The sequence below is a fragment of the Rutidosis leptorrhynchoides genome, chromosome 4 (genome assembly GCF_046630445.1).
Source record: "Rutidosis leptorrhynchoides isolate AG116_Rl617_1_P2 chromosome 4, CSIRO_AGI_Rlap_v1, whole genome shotgun sequence".
Classification (NCBI taxonomy): domain Eukaryota; kingdom Viridiplantae; phylum Streptophyta; class Magnoliopsida; order Asterales; family Asteraceae; genus Rutidosis; species Rutidosis leptorrhynchoides.
Window position 1 is genome coordinate 610,173,119 of NC_092336.1, and position 16,778 is coordinate 610,189,896.

Sequence of the window (16,778 nt, forward strand, 5' to 3'; positions counted from 1 at the left end):
CTTTCTAGTCTGCTTCTCTATCATCATATTCCATTGCTTGAAATTGACAAAGACTTCATCCTTACATTTAAGGATATAAACCCACACTCTTCTCGAATAGTCATCAATAAAGGTTAACATGTATCTCGCACCACCTTTTGAATGAACGGGAGATGGACCCCAAAGATCTGAATGGATATAATCCAAAGTACCTTTTATCATATAAACGGCTGTGCCAAACTTTATTCGGCTTTGTTTGCCGAATACACAGTGCTTGCAGAATTCTAATTTTCTGATATTCTGGCCACACAACAAACCTCATTTACTAAGCTCCATCATTCCTTTCTCGCTCATGTGCCCAAGGCGCATGTGCCATAACTTGGTGGTATCTACATCTTTATCCGATGAAGAAACTCCAGCCGCACCAGTAACCGTGTTACCCTTTAACAAGTAAAGGCCATTGAACCTTTCACATTTCATCACAACAAGTGCACCTCTAGAGACTTTTAATACTCCACATCGAGCTCGATACTCGCAGCCGATGGATTCCAGTGTACCCAAGGAAATAAGATTCTTCTTCAATTCTGGAACATGCCTGACTTCTGTCAAAGTCCTTACCGTGCCATCATACATCTTGATTTGGACTGTTCCTATGCCAAGAACCTTACAAGCTACATCATTTCCCATAAGGACTTTACCACCATTTATTTCTCGATAGGTGGCAAACCAATCCCTAATAGGACACATATGATAAGAACAACCCGAATCAAGAATCCACTCGTCAACTGAGCGGCTATCGGTAACACTAAGAACATTTGCGCCATCAGAATCATTTTCTGCAACCGCGGCAACTTTATCGGCTCCCGTTGCATTCCAAATCTCTCTCTTTCCTTTTAAGTCTGGACAGTCTCTACGCATGTGACCTTCCTTGTGACAATTGTAACACTTGATCTTTCTAGATCTTGTTTTTGGTCTAGAACGACCCTTGTTGTTAATACTTGATGCTCTATCGTTACGTCTTCCTCTAGCCACCAAACCTTCTGCACTTTCTTCCACATAATCCGCCGAGGATTTCTTTCTTAACTCACTAGAGTTTAAGGAAGATTTGACATCCTCCATGGAAATAGTTTTTCTACTATATAGTAGAGTTGTAACTAAATGCTCGTATGTGACGATCGCTCCAAATCCATATGGACGAACACGTCATTCATCGATTTCATTGCGAGGTATTTGACCTCTATATGATACGTTTTGTAAACATTGCATTCTTTTGAAAAGGCACACCATAAATGAGTATTTAAATCAAAGGTTTTCGACATCTGATGATTTCTACATATAGACAATCACCCATATAGACAATCACCGTAAATAGTAGTTTACAATAATACTTCCATTGACAATGCAGTCAAAATAAGATACATGGTGATGATTTGGTGAATGCAACGTTTCCTTGAAAAATATGCCATGTATGACTCCATGCACATAGCTTGTCTAACATATAAGCAAACAGCGGAAGACTTCTAGGAAACCTGAGAATAAACATGCTAATAAGTGTCAACACAAAGGTTGGTGAGTTCATAGTTTTAGTGTTTCGCATAATCTGTATATAAAGGTGGATCACAAGATTTCAGTTGTTTCATCCGAAACGTTTATCAAAATATTCTACGAAATTGAGCACCCTGGTAACTAAACTTAACGTATATATAATTTATACCCTTTGTATAATCATCTTAATAATACACGCAAACCAACGTGTACGCTTCTCAAATAGCATACGTCCGTTAAAAGGCTAGTGCTCTAGCTCGGACGGGGATATCAAGCCCTATGGATCCATATACTACTACTCGCGCCCACCAGTTCTTATAAATGGCAGTTACTAGTTACCAAAACTAAGGGATTTTCGGTTCAAACTCAGTGTAGAATTTAGTATGTACTTGTATCCATTGTGTTTAAAATAAAGTGCATGTATTCTCAGCCCAAAAATATATATTGCAAAAGCAATTAAAAAGGGAGCAAATGAAACTCACGCATATAAATATTGTAAATCAGTTAATAAAGCATTTGCATGTATTCTCAGCCCAAAAATGTAGAGAGTAAAAGAGATCATATGAAACTCACCTTAGCAGCACATTAAGTCATTCACCGAAATGTGACCGAAACTCGGAATACCAAATAACCGTAGATCTCAACCTAGAGAACATATGTTGGTCATTAAATGTCTATCAAGCTAGGTCAGGTCATAGTGTATCTCAATCCTAATGCTCGAGATCGACATACAAAAGTTATCCAAAGTCGTTTCAAAAAGTCAATTTTGACAATAATTCACAAAACGAGACGTACCTTTTACAAGGATTCATTTACTCGGTTGATAATATTCAAAAATCTAATTTATCAATCCCGTAAACAAGTTGTTTAAATCTTAATTGCAGATTCAAAAGCAATTTCAATTAACGTCACCCATAATTCAGTTGATCATATCTTTTAATCCGTTCATCGAAACTATTCGATATCTAAATGAAAAGTTATTGATTTTTCGCCAGCTTTCCAAAAACATGTATATCATATACCTTTTACCAGTAATATATGTATTTAATTCGTGGTTTATCATAAACTGTTTAACGAGGAAATTTAGCATACATGCATGCATAAATATATATACTCGAGCACTAGACATGGATACACAATTAATATATAAAAGATAAAATATGAGTGCTTACGTATCATTATTGAGGTTCAATATTGTAGGAAAGTACGTAGACGTAACCGAGATGATAAACACTAGGTTTGATTCACAAATATACCCCCGAACATTACCCATAACCTCCTTGGCAATAACCCATAATTTCCTTAGCTCTATCCCGCTTGAAAACCATTTTGAAAATAACCCACTCAAGACCTCGTCGTAGTTTTTTTTATGTATAATACATAATTAATACTACTAATAATAATAAGATTAATAATAATAATAATAATAATAATAATAATAATAGTAATAATAATAATAATAATAATAATAATAATAATAATAATAATAATAATAATTTAAATATAAATATACATATAGGTACGAGAGAGAGAGAGAGATGAAAATGAATCAGAAAAATGCAAAACGTTCGAACTTTATAGGAGTTGGCCTGTCCACACACCTCATGCGATCGCATGAGAATGTGTGGGGGATCTCATGCGATCGCATGAACCCCATTGCCAGCTCACAATCCCTTTTGTCCTACGCTGTCGACATGTTTTTATATTACGTAAATTGAATTTAAAATTTTAAAAAGTAGTATTTATTAAATACTTCAGGGGTATTCTATGTAACTTATAATTAATAATTTCTTTTCATGTGAATAGTAAATGAAATAATTTAAATTCAACTATTTAAGCTACACGTTATACGTTGTGCTTTACAAATTGTACATTATTAATTTAACTTCGTTTCTTAAAAAAAAATACAAAAATTATATCATAAAAATAAAATGACTTAATACGTAAAATTTTTAATTTGAAATATCATCGTTTAATAGTAAATTTTTAATCATTTCGTATATAAATATTATTCGCATGATTCCGTATATATCGAAAACTCTTATATTTAATAAAATATGTATATAATACATGTTATGACGTTCGTGAATCGTTGGACAAACAGGGTGGTCAACCGTTATATAAAAAAAATCATTTTCAAAAGTTTTAAAACTTGTCAAAATTCATTGCTTATCATGTCGGAAACGTTAAAGATTAAGTTTTAATTTGGTCAGAAATTTCCGGGTCATCACATCGTACGACTTTGGCAAGGAACATAAGAAAATTAATGATTGATCTTCATCATCAATTTTCACTTCAATATTATTTAAGCCCAAAATTATCTTATTGAACTCATCGATGTGATTATTTAGTGAACCATCTTTCATTCGAAGAGTATACAACCGTTGTTTCATATACAACCGGTTCGTGAGACTCTTAGTCTAGCTGTTTCCAAAGTCCAGCCAGTGTGGTTTCTGCCGCAACTTCTCTAAGCACACAATCGGCAAGATTTAGAATAATCATGCCGTGTGCCTTTTCCAGAAGTTCATCCTTCTCTGCATCTGTCAACTTTTCGGGTAGAGATTCTCTTCCTTTCAAAGCTAACAAATAACCTTGTTGGCTCAGTAGAGCCCGCATCTTCATTCGCCAAAGACCAAAATCGTTCTGGCCATTAAATTTTTCTACGTCGGACCTTATTATCGTCATCTTGTATATTTAATCACAGCTATAGCTCTGATACCAGTTTGTTGTGATTTAGCGCACTTTCAAAACCCGATAAATTAATAGAACAATTAAGCAATAAATAAAGACACAATATTTTACGTGGTTTGGCGTGAGGCCTAGTCCACGGGCGGAAGCAGGAAAGGATTTTATTAGCAAATATGACAAACTCGAGGTTATAGTGTATCACTCAATCTAGGATCTAAAATACTAACAAAGTATTTAGACCGCTCACTAGATTATAACACTTCCCTCTTAACTCACTCGTATAGAATTTTGATTAACAATTCTATACCTCACTCTTTTCTCTATACTACTTTTACAAGAGTTAATTAAACTCTTTCAAGTATGGGATGATCCTCAAATGAAATCCATGCACTTCCTTTTATAGTTGAACTTTGTATGTTAAGAAGAAGACTTCAAATTGACTACCCCTTCCATTTATCAAGTTGTAAACAAGTTGTAAACAAGTTGTAAGTTCTAGTGCATCCCCCTTTCTTTGACTTGCAATACCAATATGTATACAATTTGAATTTGACATCTCAAAAACAACTCATAACATAGTTGGCCTTCTAGAGTTTGTAAGATAAAAGTTGTCATGCATGTATCTAGGCTTCATTCTAATGTGAAAGTAAGTTGGAATTGAGTCAACAAATAACATTGTAGGCTTGACCAAGCTAGCATCCAACACAAGCTTTGTTCAATGCATCGCAAACAAAGGGTAGAAAATTAAGAAGAATAAGTCCAACGATCTAATTGAAGATGTTGAATTTGAGAGGGAGATAGCGAGTTTGATCAGAAAAATGGACTGCCTCGCAAACCCAATAAGGTGAAAGGTAAAGTTTTAAACCAAAAAATATTACTAATAACAAGGATGAAATGAATGTTTTTGGGAATGTTTTAGAGGGTATGTTTGATAGCGAACAACCTAATAAAAGTAAACAATGAAGATAACGTGGAACACTAGAGGGCTTGGTAGTAGAGATAAAGGCCGAAGGTTCAGAAGGTTGATTACAAAATTCCAAATTCAATTCATGCAATTCAAGATATTAAGGTTGAGAATGTGTCGATTAATGTTCTTAATCATACTTGGAAGGGTATAATTTTTGATTGAATTCAAGAATTTTCAGTTGGATAGAAGATTGTTTTAAGCTTCAGGATCATTTTGAGTGCCAAAATTAGATTGCTACATTACTTACTTATCTTCCGATGAATGTTAAGGTTCTTATATTTAATGTATATGCTCCTCATAAGTAGGTTGAGAAGAAGATTATTTGGCATCACATAAGTAAAATGGCATTGAATTGGGATGGACCGGTATGTACAATGGGCGGTTTTAACTCAATTTGAGCTCCTATTGAAAGGGTAAGAGAAAAAGTAGATTATGACAATATGGCAAATGTTAATTTAGGGGGGGGGGGGGGGGGGGGAAAAAGTCTATTTTGGGGCTCAAAACCATTTTGCTTCTTTAACGGATGGTTTGAAAGTCCTAACTTTATTGAGATTTGCAAAGAAAAGTGGCATTGCAGTATGCGTTTAGCAAATAGTGTGTTTTGGGCTTGGATTAGGCCAGCGACTATATGAGCGATTTGGTTAGCTAGGAATTATGTGGTCTTTAATGGAAATATTCATGTTGGGCCGCAGTGTCTACTCGTATAAAGTGTTTCAATGGCTCGTCAACGCAAAGATAGTTTCGAATCATCAAATATGTATATGGATGGACCAACCTTTGTTTATATTGCAAAGGTGAGCAAAATGGGATGTTGGTTGGAAGCGCATGCCTCGAAATCGGAGAGAAAGTCTCTGTTTAATTTTTGGTAATGAATTTATGTTTGAAGTAGTTATATAGTGGGTAATTCAGATTGTATGTTCATTTCATGAGTTTGAAAGGATGGATGTAAGCTTTGTCAATCCATGCCTTTTCTAGTTTGTAATTTTTGACTTTTTACATCTTCGAGAAAAGTTTCTTAAATTTTAATAATGTTTTTCCAAAAAAAAAAAAAAAAAAAAATGAATATCCATTATTTTTTGTAAGGATAGAAAATGTTAATAATATATGATACCCAGAGGCGGATCTACTATGAGCTCAGTGGTGGCACGGGACACCACTGAAATACGCTCTGTAGTGATTTTTTTTATAAGTTTTTAACTATTGACACCACTAGATAGTGTACATTTTTTTGAGAAACACCATTGAAATAAAACATCTAGTAGAAATTTTTTTGAAGTTTTAACCGGTAACACTAGTGATCACCAACTTAAATCCGCCACTGATGATACTCTTCTGTTTAAACTAACTATTCACATTTAAATTATAATTTCTCCTTGAATAAGTGTCCATGTTCAATAATAGATACAAATATTAAGGTTTAAATGATATAATTATAATAACTTTACTTTTTTACTCTTAGTTAAACTTTTGCAAAAACTTTTTTATTTTCATAGTAAAATGGTAAAAGTAACATAATGACTCTTAAAAAAGGAATTTTATACTTGTATGGAAAGTTCAATGAAAAACATATTTTAAGGGGAGGTGATCCGTACACCACCCCTATTTTGTCATACACCACTAAATAAATTTTTTGAACATTTTTACCCTTCCTTTTATTCACCACCAACTCCCCTTAACTTCTCAAAGGAAAGGTAAAACTGTCTAAATAATTATTTTGGTGGTGTATGGCAAAAACAAGGTGGTGTACGGATCAACTCCCTATTTTAAGACGCATAATAGCATTTTTAAAATAAATTTGTGTGATAACGAAAATAAGTCAATGAAGGATAAAGTGATAAAATCAAAGCTCATTAAAGACCGTACTCGATGTTAATTGTTGAGAGGCAGCTTTCACTACTTGAATACCAACCTAAACCAATTTTCAACGTTATAAGATTTACTTTCATTTTCAAAATTTTAAAATAAAATTCATTAGAGTAAAAATAGTAAAATACGGTCACACCTATCAAAAAACTGAAAGTTTTTTGAACATAATTATTATAATTAATTATATTATATTACAATTTGCAATTCATTACATTTTTTTTTAAGAACGACAAGCTTGCATCAGTGTATCATTTATTTCAACGACACTCATCATTTGCAAATACACACGTGTTCGGGAGGAAACTCGAATCGCATTACTAGAACCCGATCCTTTAACCATCACGAGGGGCAGACGGACCGGGTTTGAATCCTGAATGGATCCGGGAGAAAATCCCCCCGGGGTCAATCTGGATATCCATATTTCAGGCAGATTAATTAATAAGATGGATAGAGCGAAGCTCGAACCCATGAACTAACCCCCAGCCCCAACACACAAGGTGAAGAGGATGCTGTTGAAGCAAAATTTCGTTGGCACAGTAAAAGAAATTTTTGATTTGAATTGGTATACTCTGGATCCTTTTTGTGTTGTTCTAATGGTGAAAGTTGATTTGTATCGTTTCAATATAATGTCTTGTCGTTTTGAGGTTTTTTTTACTGCTCTTACATCTCTATGCCTCTACCTAACTTACACTGGTACCGGGTCCAACATTTCTATTTCTCGATACGCTGCAATCTTATTAAAAGCAAGAAGAGTAGGAAATTTACTTTGAGAAAGAGAAGTATTCTCTTCTATCTCATTCTAATCTAAAGAAAGGCGTGTTGTCGCCTTGATATCTATTTGATTGTTTAATTTTATTTGCTTTTTGAATAAATTTTGTTTTTGCAATTTTTATCTTCTAACTTCTATAGAGTATAATTTTTTAATTATTACTCCGTATTAATTAAATAAATGTTCTTAACTAACGAGAACCTTAACTTATAACTTTGTAATCATATATTTTTGTGTTGTATCTATCATCAGTATGTGTATCATAATAGTTAGACTACTAAAACAGTATCTAATATATATAGCGAAAGCATATATGTTGGTTAATAGTTACATTTCTTGATGAAGAGTTTCGTGCTCCATGGGAATGGCTCAAGTTTGTCTCTAGAAATTTTATTGATTGGAATGACATATGAACACATGTATTTTATGAACACATGTATTTTTTTTTTTTTTTTTTTTTTTTTTTTTTAACAGCGATTGGGATCACCCGAGGGGGACTAAACCACCCGTTGCGATCATCTCCTGTTTCGACTATGCCGATGCAGCGATAGTAACCCCGCCCCCATCGCTGCCCGGGAGGAAACCTTGAAACCGATCCAAGGGCACGGCCAAGTAAAACCCCCGGCTCTTAACCCCCCCAAACGATATGAGAAAGGTGTCACGGGTGGATACTTCATGGTTGGATATTTCCTCACATATTTAAATCACAATTTCATCCCTGCCATGAAGTATCCACCCATGACACCTTTCGCATATCGTCTGGGGGGTAAAGGGGAGGGGGGTTTTACTTGGTTGTGCCCTTGGATCGGTTTCAAGGTTTCCTCCCGGGCAGCGATGGGGGCGGAGTTATTATCGCTGCATCGGCATAGTCGAAACTGGAGATGATCGCAACGGGTGGTTTAGTCCCCATCGGGTGATCCTATTCGCTGTCCCCCAAAAAAAAAAGTGAGGAAATAAGTCATGAGTTTAGTCCTGGTTTAATCATGATGTTGAAATGGTTATGTGGCGCTGATATGACAGTCTGTTACATCGAATAAGTATGACATGGTATCAGCTATGAGAAGTAGGGGTTGTTTTTTTTTACTCTTTTTGTCACTGTTTTTGGTTGCCTTTTCTTTATTGACTTGGTCGTTTAGTTATTTCATTGTTTTAGGGTTCTTGGCCAATTGTTTAGTCCTGTTGTTTGCTTGTTTCGTTTCTGTTTGTTTGTGATCGTTACTTTCATCTTTGATGAAAGTTTTGTATGCTGACTAATGGGTCACAACTTTGGGCCAGATATTTGCTTTACAGCAGCTTCTGGAGTTGATTGGACACATAGCATATGTACTGATAATACGCTCCTATCTTACATATGATCCAGCCCACTACAACCTCAACCAACCACGAAACAAACAAAAATAAGAAGAAAAAAAAAACTATATAAATTATCATTCTAACATACATAGACAATTAGATGAAGTAGAACGGCACAAAAATCGTTATTACTCTGATTTTAAGATACAGATTGAGCGATATAAAAATCGTTATTACTCTTATTTTTCTCTATATGGAAAGTCCCTACCAGGGCCGGTATCGAGAAATTGAATGCCCCGTGCGAGGCAAAAAAAAAAAAAGGCCCTAATGCCTTAACGAATAATATAAGTTATTTAAAAATATATATATATATATTAACGTATATCAACAAAGATAAAGAATTTAGCATTAGAATTACATACCGTAATAGTTAACCAATGGTTTTTGAAGCTCTTCTCGCATTCTTGGTAGCAAATTGTTTAATTAGCGCTTCACAGTTTATACTCTCTAAGATTTCATTTTCAATAGCCATCATCGCCAATCCACTCAGTCTTTGTCGGGACATTGTTGATCGTAGGTAAATTTTCATTAGTTTTAGCTTTGAAAAGCTCCTTTCCGCAGATGCCACTGTAACTGGAATAATCAATAATATTCTATATGCAATCCTTGCGTTTGGAAAATTTTCTTGAGACTCATTAAGATGCATCAGAATATCTAAAGGATTCTTAAATTCACTAGCTCCTATTATGTTAAATGACTTCAACTCCCTATAAAGTTCATGACCGTTGATATTCGATTTTCTTTTATACTTGAGTGCATTTTTCAAGTTGCCACAAAATGACTTTAGATCTTTACGTTCAATTCCCCTCAAGTTATAAGGAAATAGCAACCAAATAACTTATCATAGTTTTTGATTTGTTCAAATCTTGTTTCAAGAGAAAGAATAGCTTTATCCACAATGTATAAGAAATATTGTACTCTAAAAGTCTCTTGAGGTGTAAATGAAACTTCCTGACTACTTGAACTCTCATCAAATCTTTTTTTCCTTTGAATCAAACGTTTTTGTGAAAATACTGGGCTAACATCCATTTTAACTGCAATCTCTTTAGCTTCATCAATAACTTTTGAAAAACTGGTTTCTCTATAATCCTTGAAGTACTCAACCAACCTGTTTATTTCTTTAATAGCAATCTCGAGATGCATATCTTTTGATTGTAGCTTTTTGCTCACAATGTTCACCTCATTTAATACTTGATACCAAATGACATTGGATACTAAAAATTCAAATTAGATATACGTAGGAGTATTAACTGGCCCAAATTTTTTTTTTTTTTGGGCTTGAAAAGAAAAAAAAAGACCCCAAAATTATATAGACACCACACATGGAATAAAAAATTTGTGCCCCTTAAAATATTGGACCCTACTGACTTGAACAACTTGCACTCATAATGGACCGGCCGTGGTCCCTACAACCTTCTACTTCACGAAAGAAGAGCGGAAACGATTGGATGAAGTAGAACAATAAGTTTGATAATATTTCAAAACAATACACCCATAAATATAATTAACTAGTTTTTAGGCGGCCCGTTTCCGCGGGCCAAATAATAAATTTTGATTAAATATAATGTTTGGTTTTTTGAGTTACAAATTCATATTTAACATAGCGTAATGTATATACAGAAGCAAAATAGCTACGATTTGTTTGTGTAGGTACATTACATACATAGCGGGAGTGCTAGTCTGCATAGTATACATACATTATATAGATACGCAAAAGATAGACAAAAGAGCTTGTGTTTTGTTCTTTTTTGTTTATTGGTGTGCATGGTCAGGAAATAGTCTTCGTTTTGTGCTGGTGTTGCTTATTTGTGCTTCTTTTTGTGGTAAACGTGTCAGAAACGTCATTCAAAAAAATAGAATCTGCACCACTATAGGAATACATAATCACTAATTCGAAGACAAACAACAAACATACCTTTGCCTTGTGAGTGCTGCAGATAACGAACGCTACAAATCAAAAGCAGGTAAAACACCCGTTGTAGGCCAACTATATCTACCAACCGTTAATAAAGTAAAAAGCAACCGTATGTAGTTTGGCAGAAGGAATATGTGACAATATTGTAAACATACCTACACGATTAGAAGGTTCAATAAACGTCAACATACCATCCTCATAAACGGCAGACACCTGTGAGGTAGAGCAGCCCAGATGCTAAGTTTGAGTAGTTCGCTGACACAATCCACCCAAGACTATGAAAGTCCCACATATTCTAAAATCAAAGACTAATTATCAAATGAAAAACATATATATAATACAGAATATAAAATCAACACGCAATGCACCATGTATAACAAAAACAAAATTAGGTTTTAAAATTACAGAGAGAAAAGTAAAATACCTATCATTGCAATAGAATTGGATAGTAGTAGTAAAAAATGGTGGGATCTTGAAAGCTTCATGATATTAGCTAAAAAGTAAAAGGACATGAATACATCAATGTGGTTAATCTAATATAAAATGAGAATCGAGGAAACAAACTCTCAGGCTTTAACAATACATCTTAATCAAGAGACAGTAACACCACCGCCGACAATTAAAACCGATCCTTATGAAGTAATCAGTCAGTCTCTTACTCTCTTTGATACTGAAGGGAAAGCAAAAAGTCTTTTTTTATAAGAATTTTCACATGTACTACCAAAGATATAGTGTATTTAAGATAAATTAGCTTAACTCTTATATCTTTTGTAATTCAATCAAATAAAAAAAGAATTAGAAAGTTATAACAAAGAATAATTAAAAAGTGTAAAAATTGTTGGGTAAAATGTTAATCAGTTAAACACTTTTTAAAAAATGTTAATTAGAATGTTCTATGAATGAGTAGCTTTCAGAAAGTTTTAAGAGTCTTAATTTCTAATACCTTTTAGTTTTCATTTTTTTTCTTTCGCGGGCTCAACATGCTCTTGTCGTAATGATAACCGTCCCTTGAAGCGAATTGTACGTATCAGTGTCGATTCTGATTGGTTGGCCATTGCATAGAGTTAGTTGCACAACATTGCCACTGGATGTGAAAAGACAAAATTCAGTGATTTTTTTGTGGGGGTTGTAGCTACAGTTTTGTAGTTGAAAAATTGTTAGTAGAATGGTTTCTTACTTGAGGTATATGATGTCGATAGATCAAGGTTGCTTCTGCTATTGTTGTGTGTTACCATTGGTTCTGATTTGGTCATCATCCTGGGTGCATCCTATGTAGTCTGCCATATGTTAGATACAAACATGCTAATTCATAACCAAGTTTAATGGCCTCCATAGTTATACTGTAGGAATTATAAAACAAAAAATACATAGAAGCTATATAGTAACAAACAAACATATCGGTACCTAACCAGCCTTCATAACTTATATATTATGCAAACTAAAAAATTACCGAAAGTAACATGAGATGGATGACCAAACCGTAAATGCTACCAAGTCACTCCTCTCATAGCAAGTTGAGCAAGTGGCAGTTTACCCAATATAACTTTAGCTGTAAAACCATCAAGTAACATAACAAAAACTTATCTATAGACATACGGTATATGTGAAATAAAAAAATAAAAAACGAACCTCCTCAATATTTAATGTGCTTAAGATTTGTCTCTCCTTATGATTAAGTAGAACACGATATGTGGAATGGTGAAAAAGTCGTCTAAAAGGCTCAAACTGTGTACACACAAAAATATTCAAATAGTGATACAACATGAGCAAGTTAGCTGAAACTATCAGAATGAGTTGCATATTAGTTACGTGACAGATCCCAGTAATGCAAGAAGTGATTGCTCAAAGACAAATAGTAATATATTAAAAAATGGGAAATTGAAAGTAATTATAATAAAAGAGTACTAAATAAACCATTCTTTATTTACCTTTTCTTCATTACAAAAAGTATAAATTTAGGATTATAGATGCTACTTCCTAAAACAGTTTTGAGTACACAAAGTTCAGAAAAGGTAACTTGAACATAAATCTAAATTATCTTACAGGTTGTAAAGATCACGTGATTGAGAACCCTATTGTAGAAACCAAGAATATCTTCACAATAACCTGAGCAGCATATATAAATGAAATAAAGTTAAGAGCGTTTCCAAAAGCGAATAACAGAATTCTCGTGGATGGATCAAAATCAATATGAAATACCCCTTATTATCTAACATAAAGAATAGTAAAACTTTCACCGAAAGTTTGTTAATTTACCAATTGTCAAGACTGAAAGCTTACGATGGGCCTCAATAAAGTCTTTCCATATATTCGTTTGCTTGACAGTGCATGTCTTCCTCTCTACCATGTTTGAGTTGCAGCTTATTTTAAACACTAACATTACTCCAAACTCTTACTAATAAAGATCATAACATAAGAAGAAAGCTATATAATAAATGAAGTTGAAATCATTTACAGTAGAGTTAAGTACCTCGTCATGTCCCAATTTAAGAAGATTAGTTCCAAAGTTAATGGCAACGGTACCAAAAAGAATGATAAAAGCTCCAACACCCAGTCCCTCATGGATTAAAAATATCTATGTAATAGTGTCCCTAAAGTATACTACCGAAAACACATAAGCAACCGTACATCCATTAGTTAGTTCCCTTTTTCATATAACAGTAGAATCTGAACTGCCTGCAAATTTTATTTCCACATAAAAGTTAGAACATTAGTCGATAGCCACTTTACCAAATGCACCAGCTGAAAGCACCCTATTTAGGTCAACTAAACACCATAATTAGGGCAAACTAGTTTTGGAGGTCCGTGCTTCGCTACGGAGATCAAATCCACATACACATATAATTTCAATACTTTTCTTAATCAATAATAAATAAACGGGTTATAAAGGGTAAATTATAAGTCTACTCCCAAAAATAGATATAAATACTCATTACCTTTTGTATATAAGATAAAAATATAGGTAAAAAGTAAGTGCTTAAATGGTAAATTAAATAAAAAGTATAATATAATGAATGTAATGTTTTAAACTGTGTATTTTTACCTAAAGACTATTAATATTGGATCGAGGAGTAACATCTAACAATATTTTATAATACTTAAAAAAGTAAACACTTTTTCTATTTTGTATGTAATATTTGTATATGTTCGGTTTCATATTGGCCGGAGGTCTCCTTGAAAGCAATCTCTCTACCCGTCAAAGAGAGAGATGACTTTCTCTGCTTTTGTGAGTGTTTCACTTGGGGTGGAGAAATGACTTTTCTTTATTCAAGGATAGATGATGAATTATCTACGTCTCACCTCTCCTATAACCCATACATGTGGGATTGAGTTTTGTTGTTGTGTACACCAAATTATATATTTTAAAGAAAAATCAAAGAAATCATTTGCTCAATTACACAACCAACATTTTAACCTCCAAAACCCACCAATGGGCCTCTGGGCTGGCCCGTCTACTAAAAACCCTAATCAGACTATATATTATATAAACAAAATCATTTTTCCATTAATTAACTCATTTCTCCAGTCTTCTTTCTTCCTTCTCTCATCCCATATCCCCCATTCTCCTCGCATTCTTTTCTTGTTATTTTTTTACTTATCATCTACTAAATGTCTAATATTTAATTAGGTAATTTAAATTAGTTCGTTATGAATCCTTGAAATATTGAAGGTTTCTAGATCTGTTGTATAATCCTTTTAGCCCACATGACTTCATTTTAGTTAATCTAGTTTATTTAAAAATGATGCTATGGTGTATCTGAAGCTCGTAAATGTAATATCATATTTTTTTTTTAGTTTTTCGACTCAAATTTTTGTTTGTATATCGATATACATAATATGTATATTTATAGTTGCAAAATACGGCGCAACTGTGTTTATCTACGGATTAATATTTTATACTCCATTGTGGTAAGGGGAAAAAAAATTTATACTCCATTGTGGTAAAAAAAATTGCTACAGTAGCTACAGTGATTTTAGGCGAGGTGGCGAGATATTATTGGTCTCCATTGTCCATATTTAGTATATAGTATAATATAATAAATAACAAATAGCAAGTCAACAAAAATACAAAATTTACGATATCAACAAACAACCTGATCATCACAAATTCGAAAGCGATTTTACACGCAATACCCCAAATGTATCTCTAGCCCTAACTGATATTATCTTAAAACTAATTTGATAATGATTTCAATCTAATGGCGATGGAGAAATAGATTGCACACCCAGCCAAAAAGACCCAAAAAATAATAGTAGAAAACACATATTTCGAAAAAAAACTTACAGTAAAATAACAGGATGGCTATGGTGGTGGCTATAACGTTTCAAACAGCAAACACCCATATTCTTCTTCCCAATCGCTTGATTATGAAGATGGAAAAACCTGCTCACACACACACATACAGGAAAAAAAACCCGTGGTATAAAAACAAACTGAACATTCATCCACGGCCAATAAAAATAAGTAAGACCTAATAAGTGAGCGACGAAGAAGCAGATAACAATCGAAAAACATGGTGTTGATGATGACGATCCCGGAGGATGATGATGATTGACAATGATGATGGTGGTCGCTGATCGTGATGAGTGAATGTTAATGATGATGGTAGATGGTGTTGACGATGATGATGGTGATGGTGGTGATGACGACGTTGGTGGAAGCGACGACGTTGGTGGTGGTGGTGATGGTTGTGGCGGTGGTTGGTAGCGGTGGTGATGGTGGTGGTGTTGGTGCTCGTTAGTGGTGGTGAAAGAGTGGTACGTAGATAGATCGGCCATATAGCATTTCGTTGTAGAAGTTTAATACATCATAATTTGTGAACTGTGGCGTTCAAGTAGTGTCAAACTGCACAACTCCTACTGATTTATGTCTTTATATGCATCAAGGGTGAGCATGAACTTAAAAATTTCTTACATATTAGAAGTTGAAATCAATGCAATACATAAAAGTTACATTAATATAGTTACTCCTAACTCCTTTCCATCCTCAAAAATCCTTTTATAGAGTACCATCAGCCTTTTTTCACTCATACATATCAACGAACAGTTGGTATGCATAAAATTATGGTTGCAGTAAAGTTCAAATAAGCATAAAACACATCAAAGTTATTACATAAACAACTGCAAATTCATCATTTAGAAATAAAATTAATCTCAAATTCATAAAAGACTACCTATTAGAATGAACGTTTCCAGTATTTCCACTTTAAATATATAAAATTAAAACCAAGAAAATAGTTTGGATTACCTTGAAAATATTTAACCCAATATTAAGCATCATCTTCTGAATTCATGGTGAGAATAAACCCTAAACAAAAATTACAAAACTGTAACCAAGGTTATTGAACCATATGTAACCAAGGATGTGATAATTAAACCTGAGAAGAGGAAGATGGATGTAGGTGATTACGGGATAAAAATTAACCTGAGAACATGGAAGGTTGGCGATGGAGGCTCGCGATGGAAGCTGGCGATAGAGGTTGGCTATGGTTGTGGGCGATTGTGTCAAAAAAATTTAGATTGTGTTGATGTTTAAAGCTGGTGTCTAGGTTTTGAGTGTAATGATCTGTATGTATAGCATATGGAATCCCAGAGATGGACAGTAGAATGGAATGAACGAATAAATGTGTATCCGTCATTTTTTTATGCCTGAGGTTGATTATGTTTGGAGGTTGATTATGTTTGGTGTTTGGTACGGA

At 33.8% G+C, this 16,778-nt stretch overlaps 1 protein-coding gene across 1 annotated transcript; it reads right to left on the reverse strand.

Moving 5' to 3' along the window:
• Positions 1–9,534: 9,534 nt before the first annotated feature.
• On the reverse strand, positions 9,535–13,426 carry LOC139843011 (uncharacterized). Its single transcript, XM_071833099.1, has 7 exons — positions 13,336–13,426; positions 13,123–13,185; positions 12,571–12,628; positions 12,082–12,163; positions 11,080–11,095; positions 9,995–10,378; positions 9,535–9,953 (listed from the first exon to the last, which is right to left on the reverse strand). Exons 1-7 carry the CDS (start codon positions 13,424–13,426, stop codon positions 9,535–9,537), a joined length of 1,113 nt encoding a protein of 370 aa, XP_071689200.1.
• Positions 13,427–16,778: the final 3,352 nt, after the last annotated feature.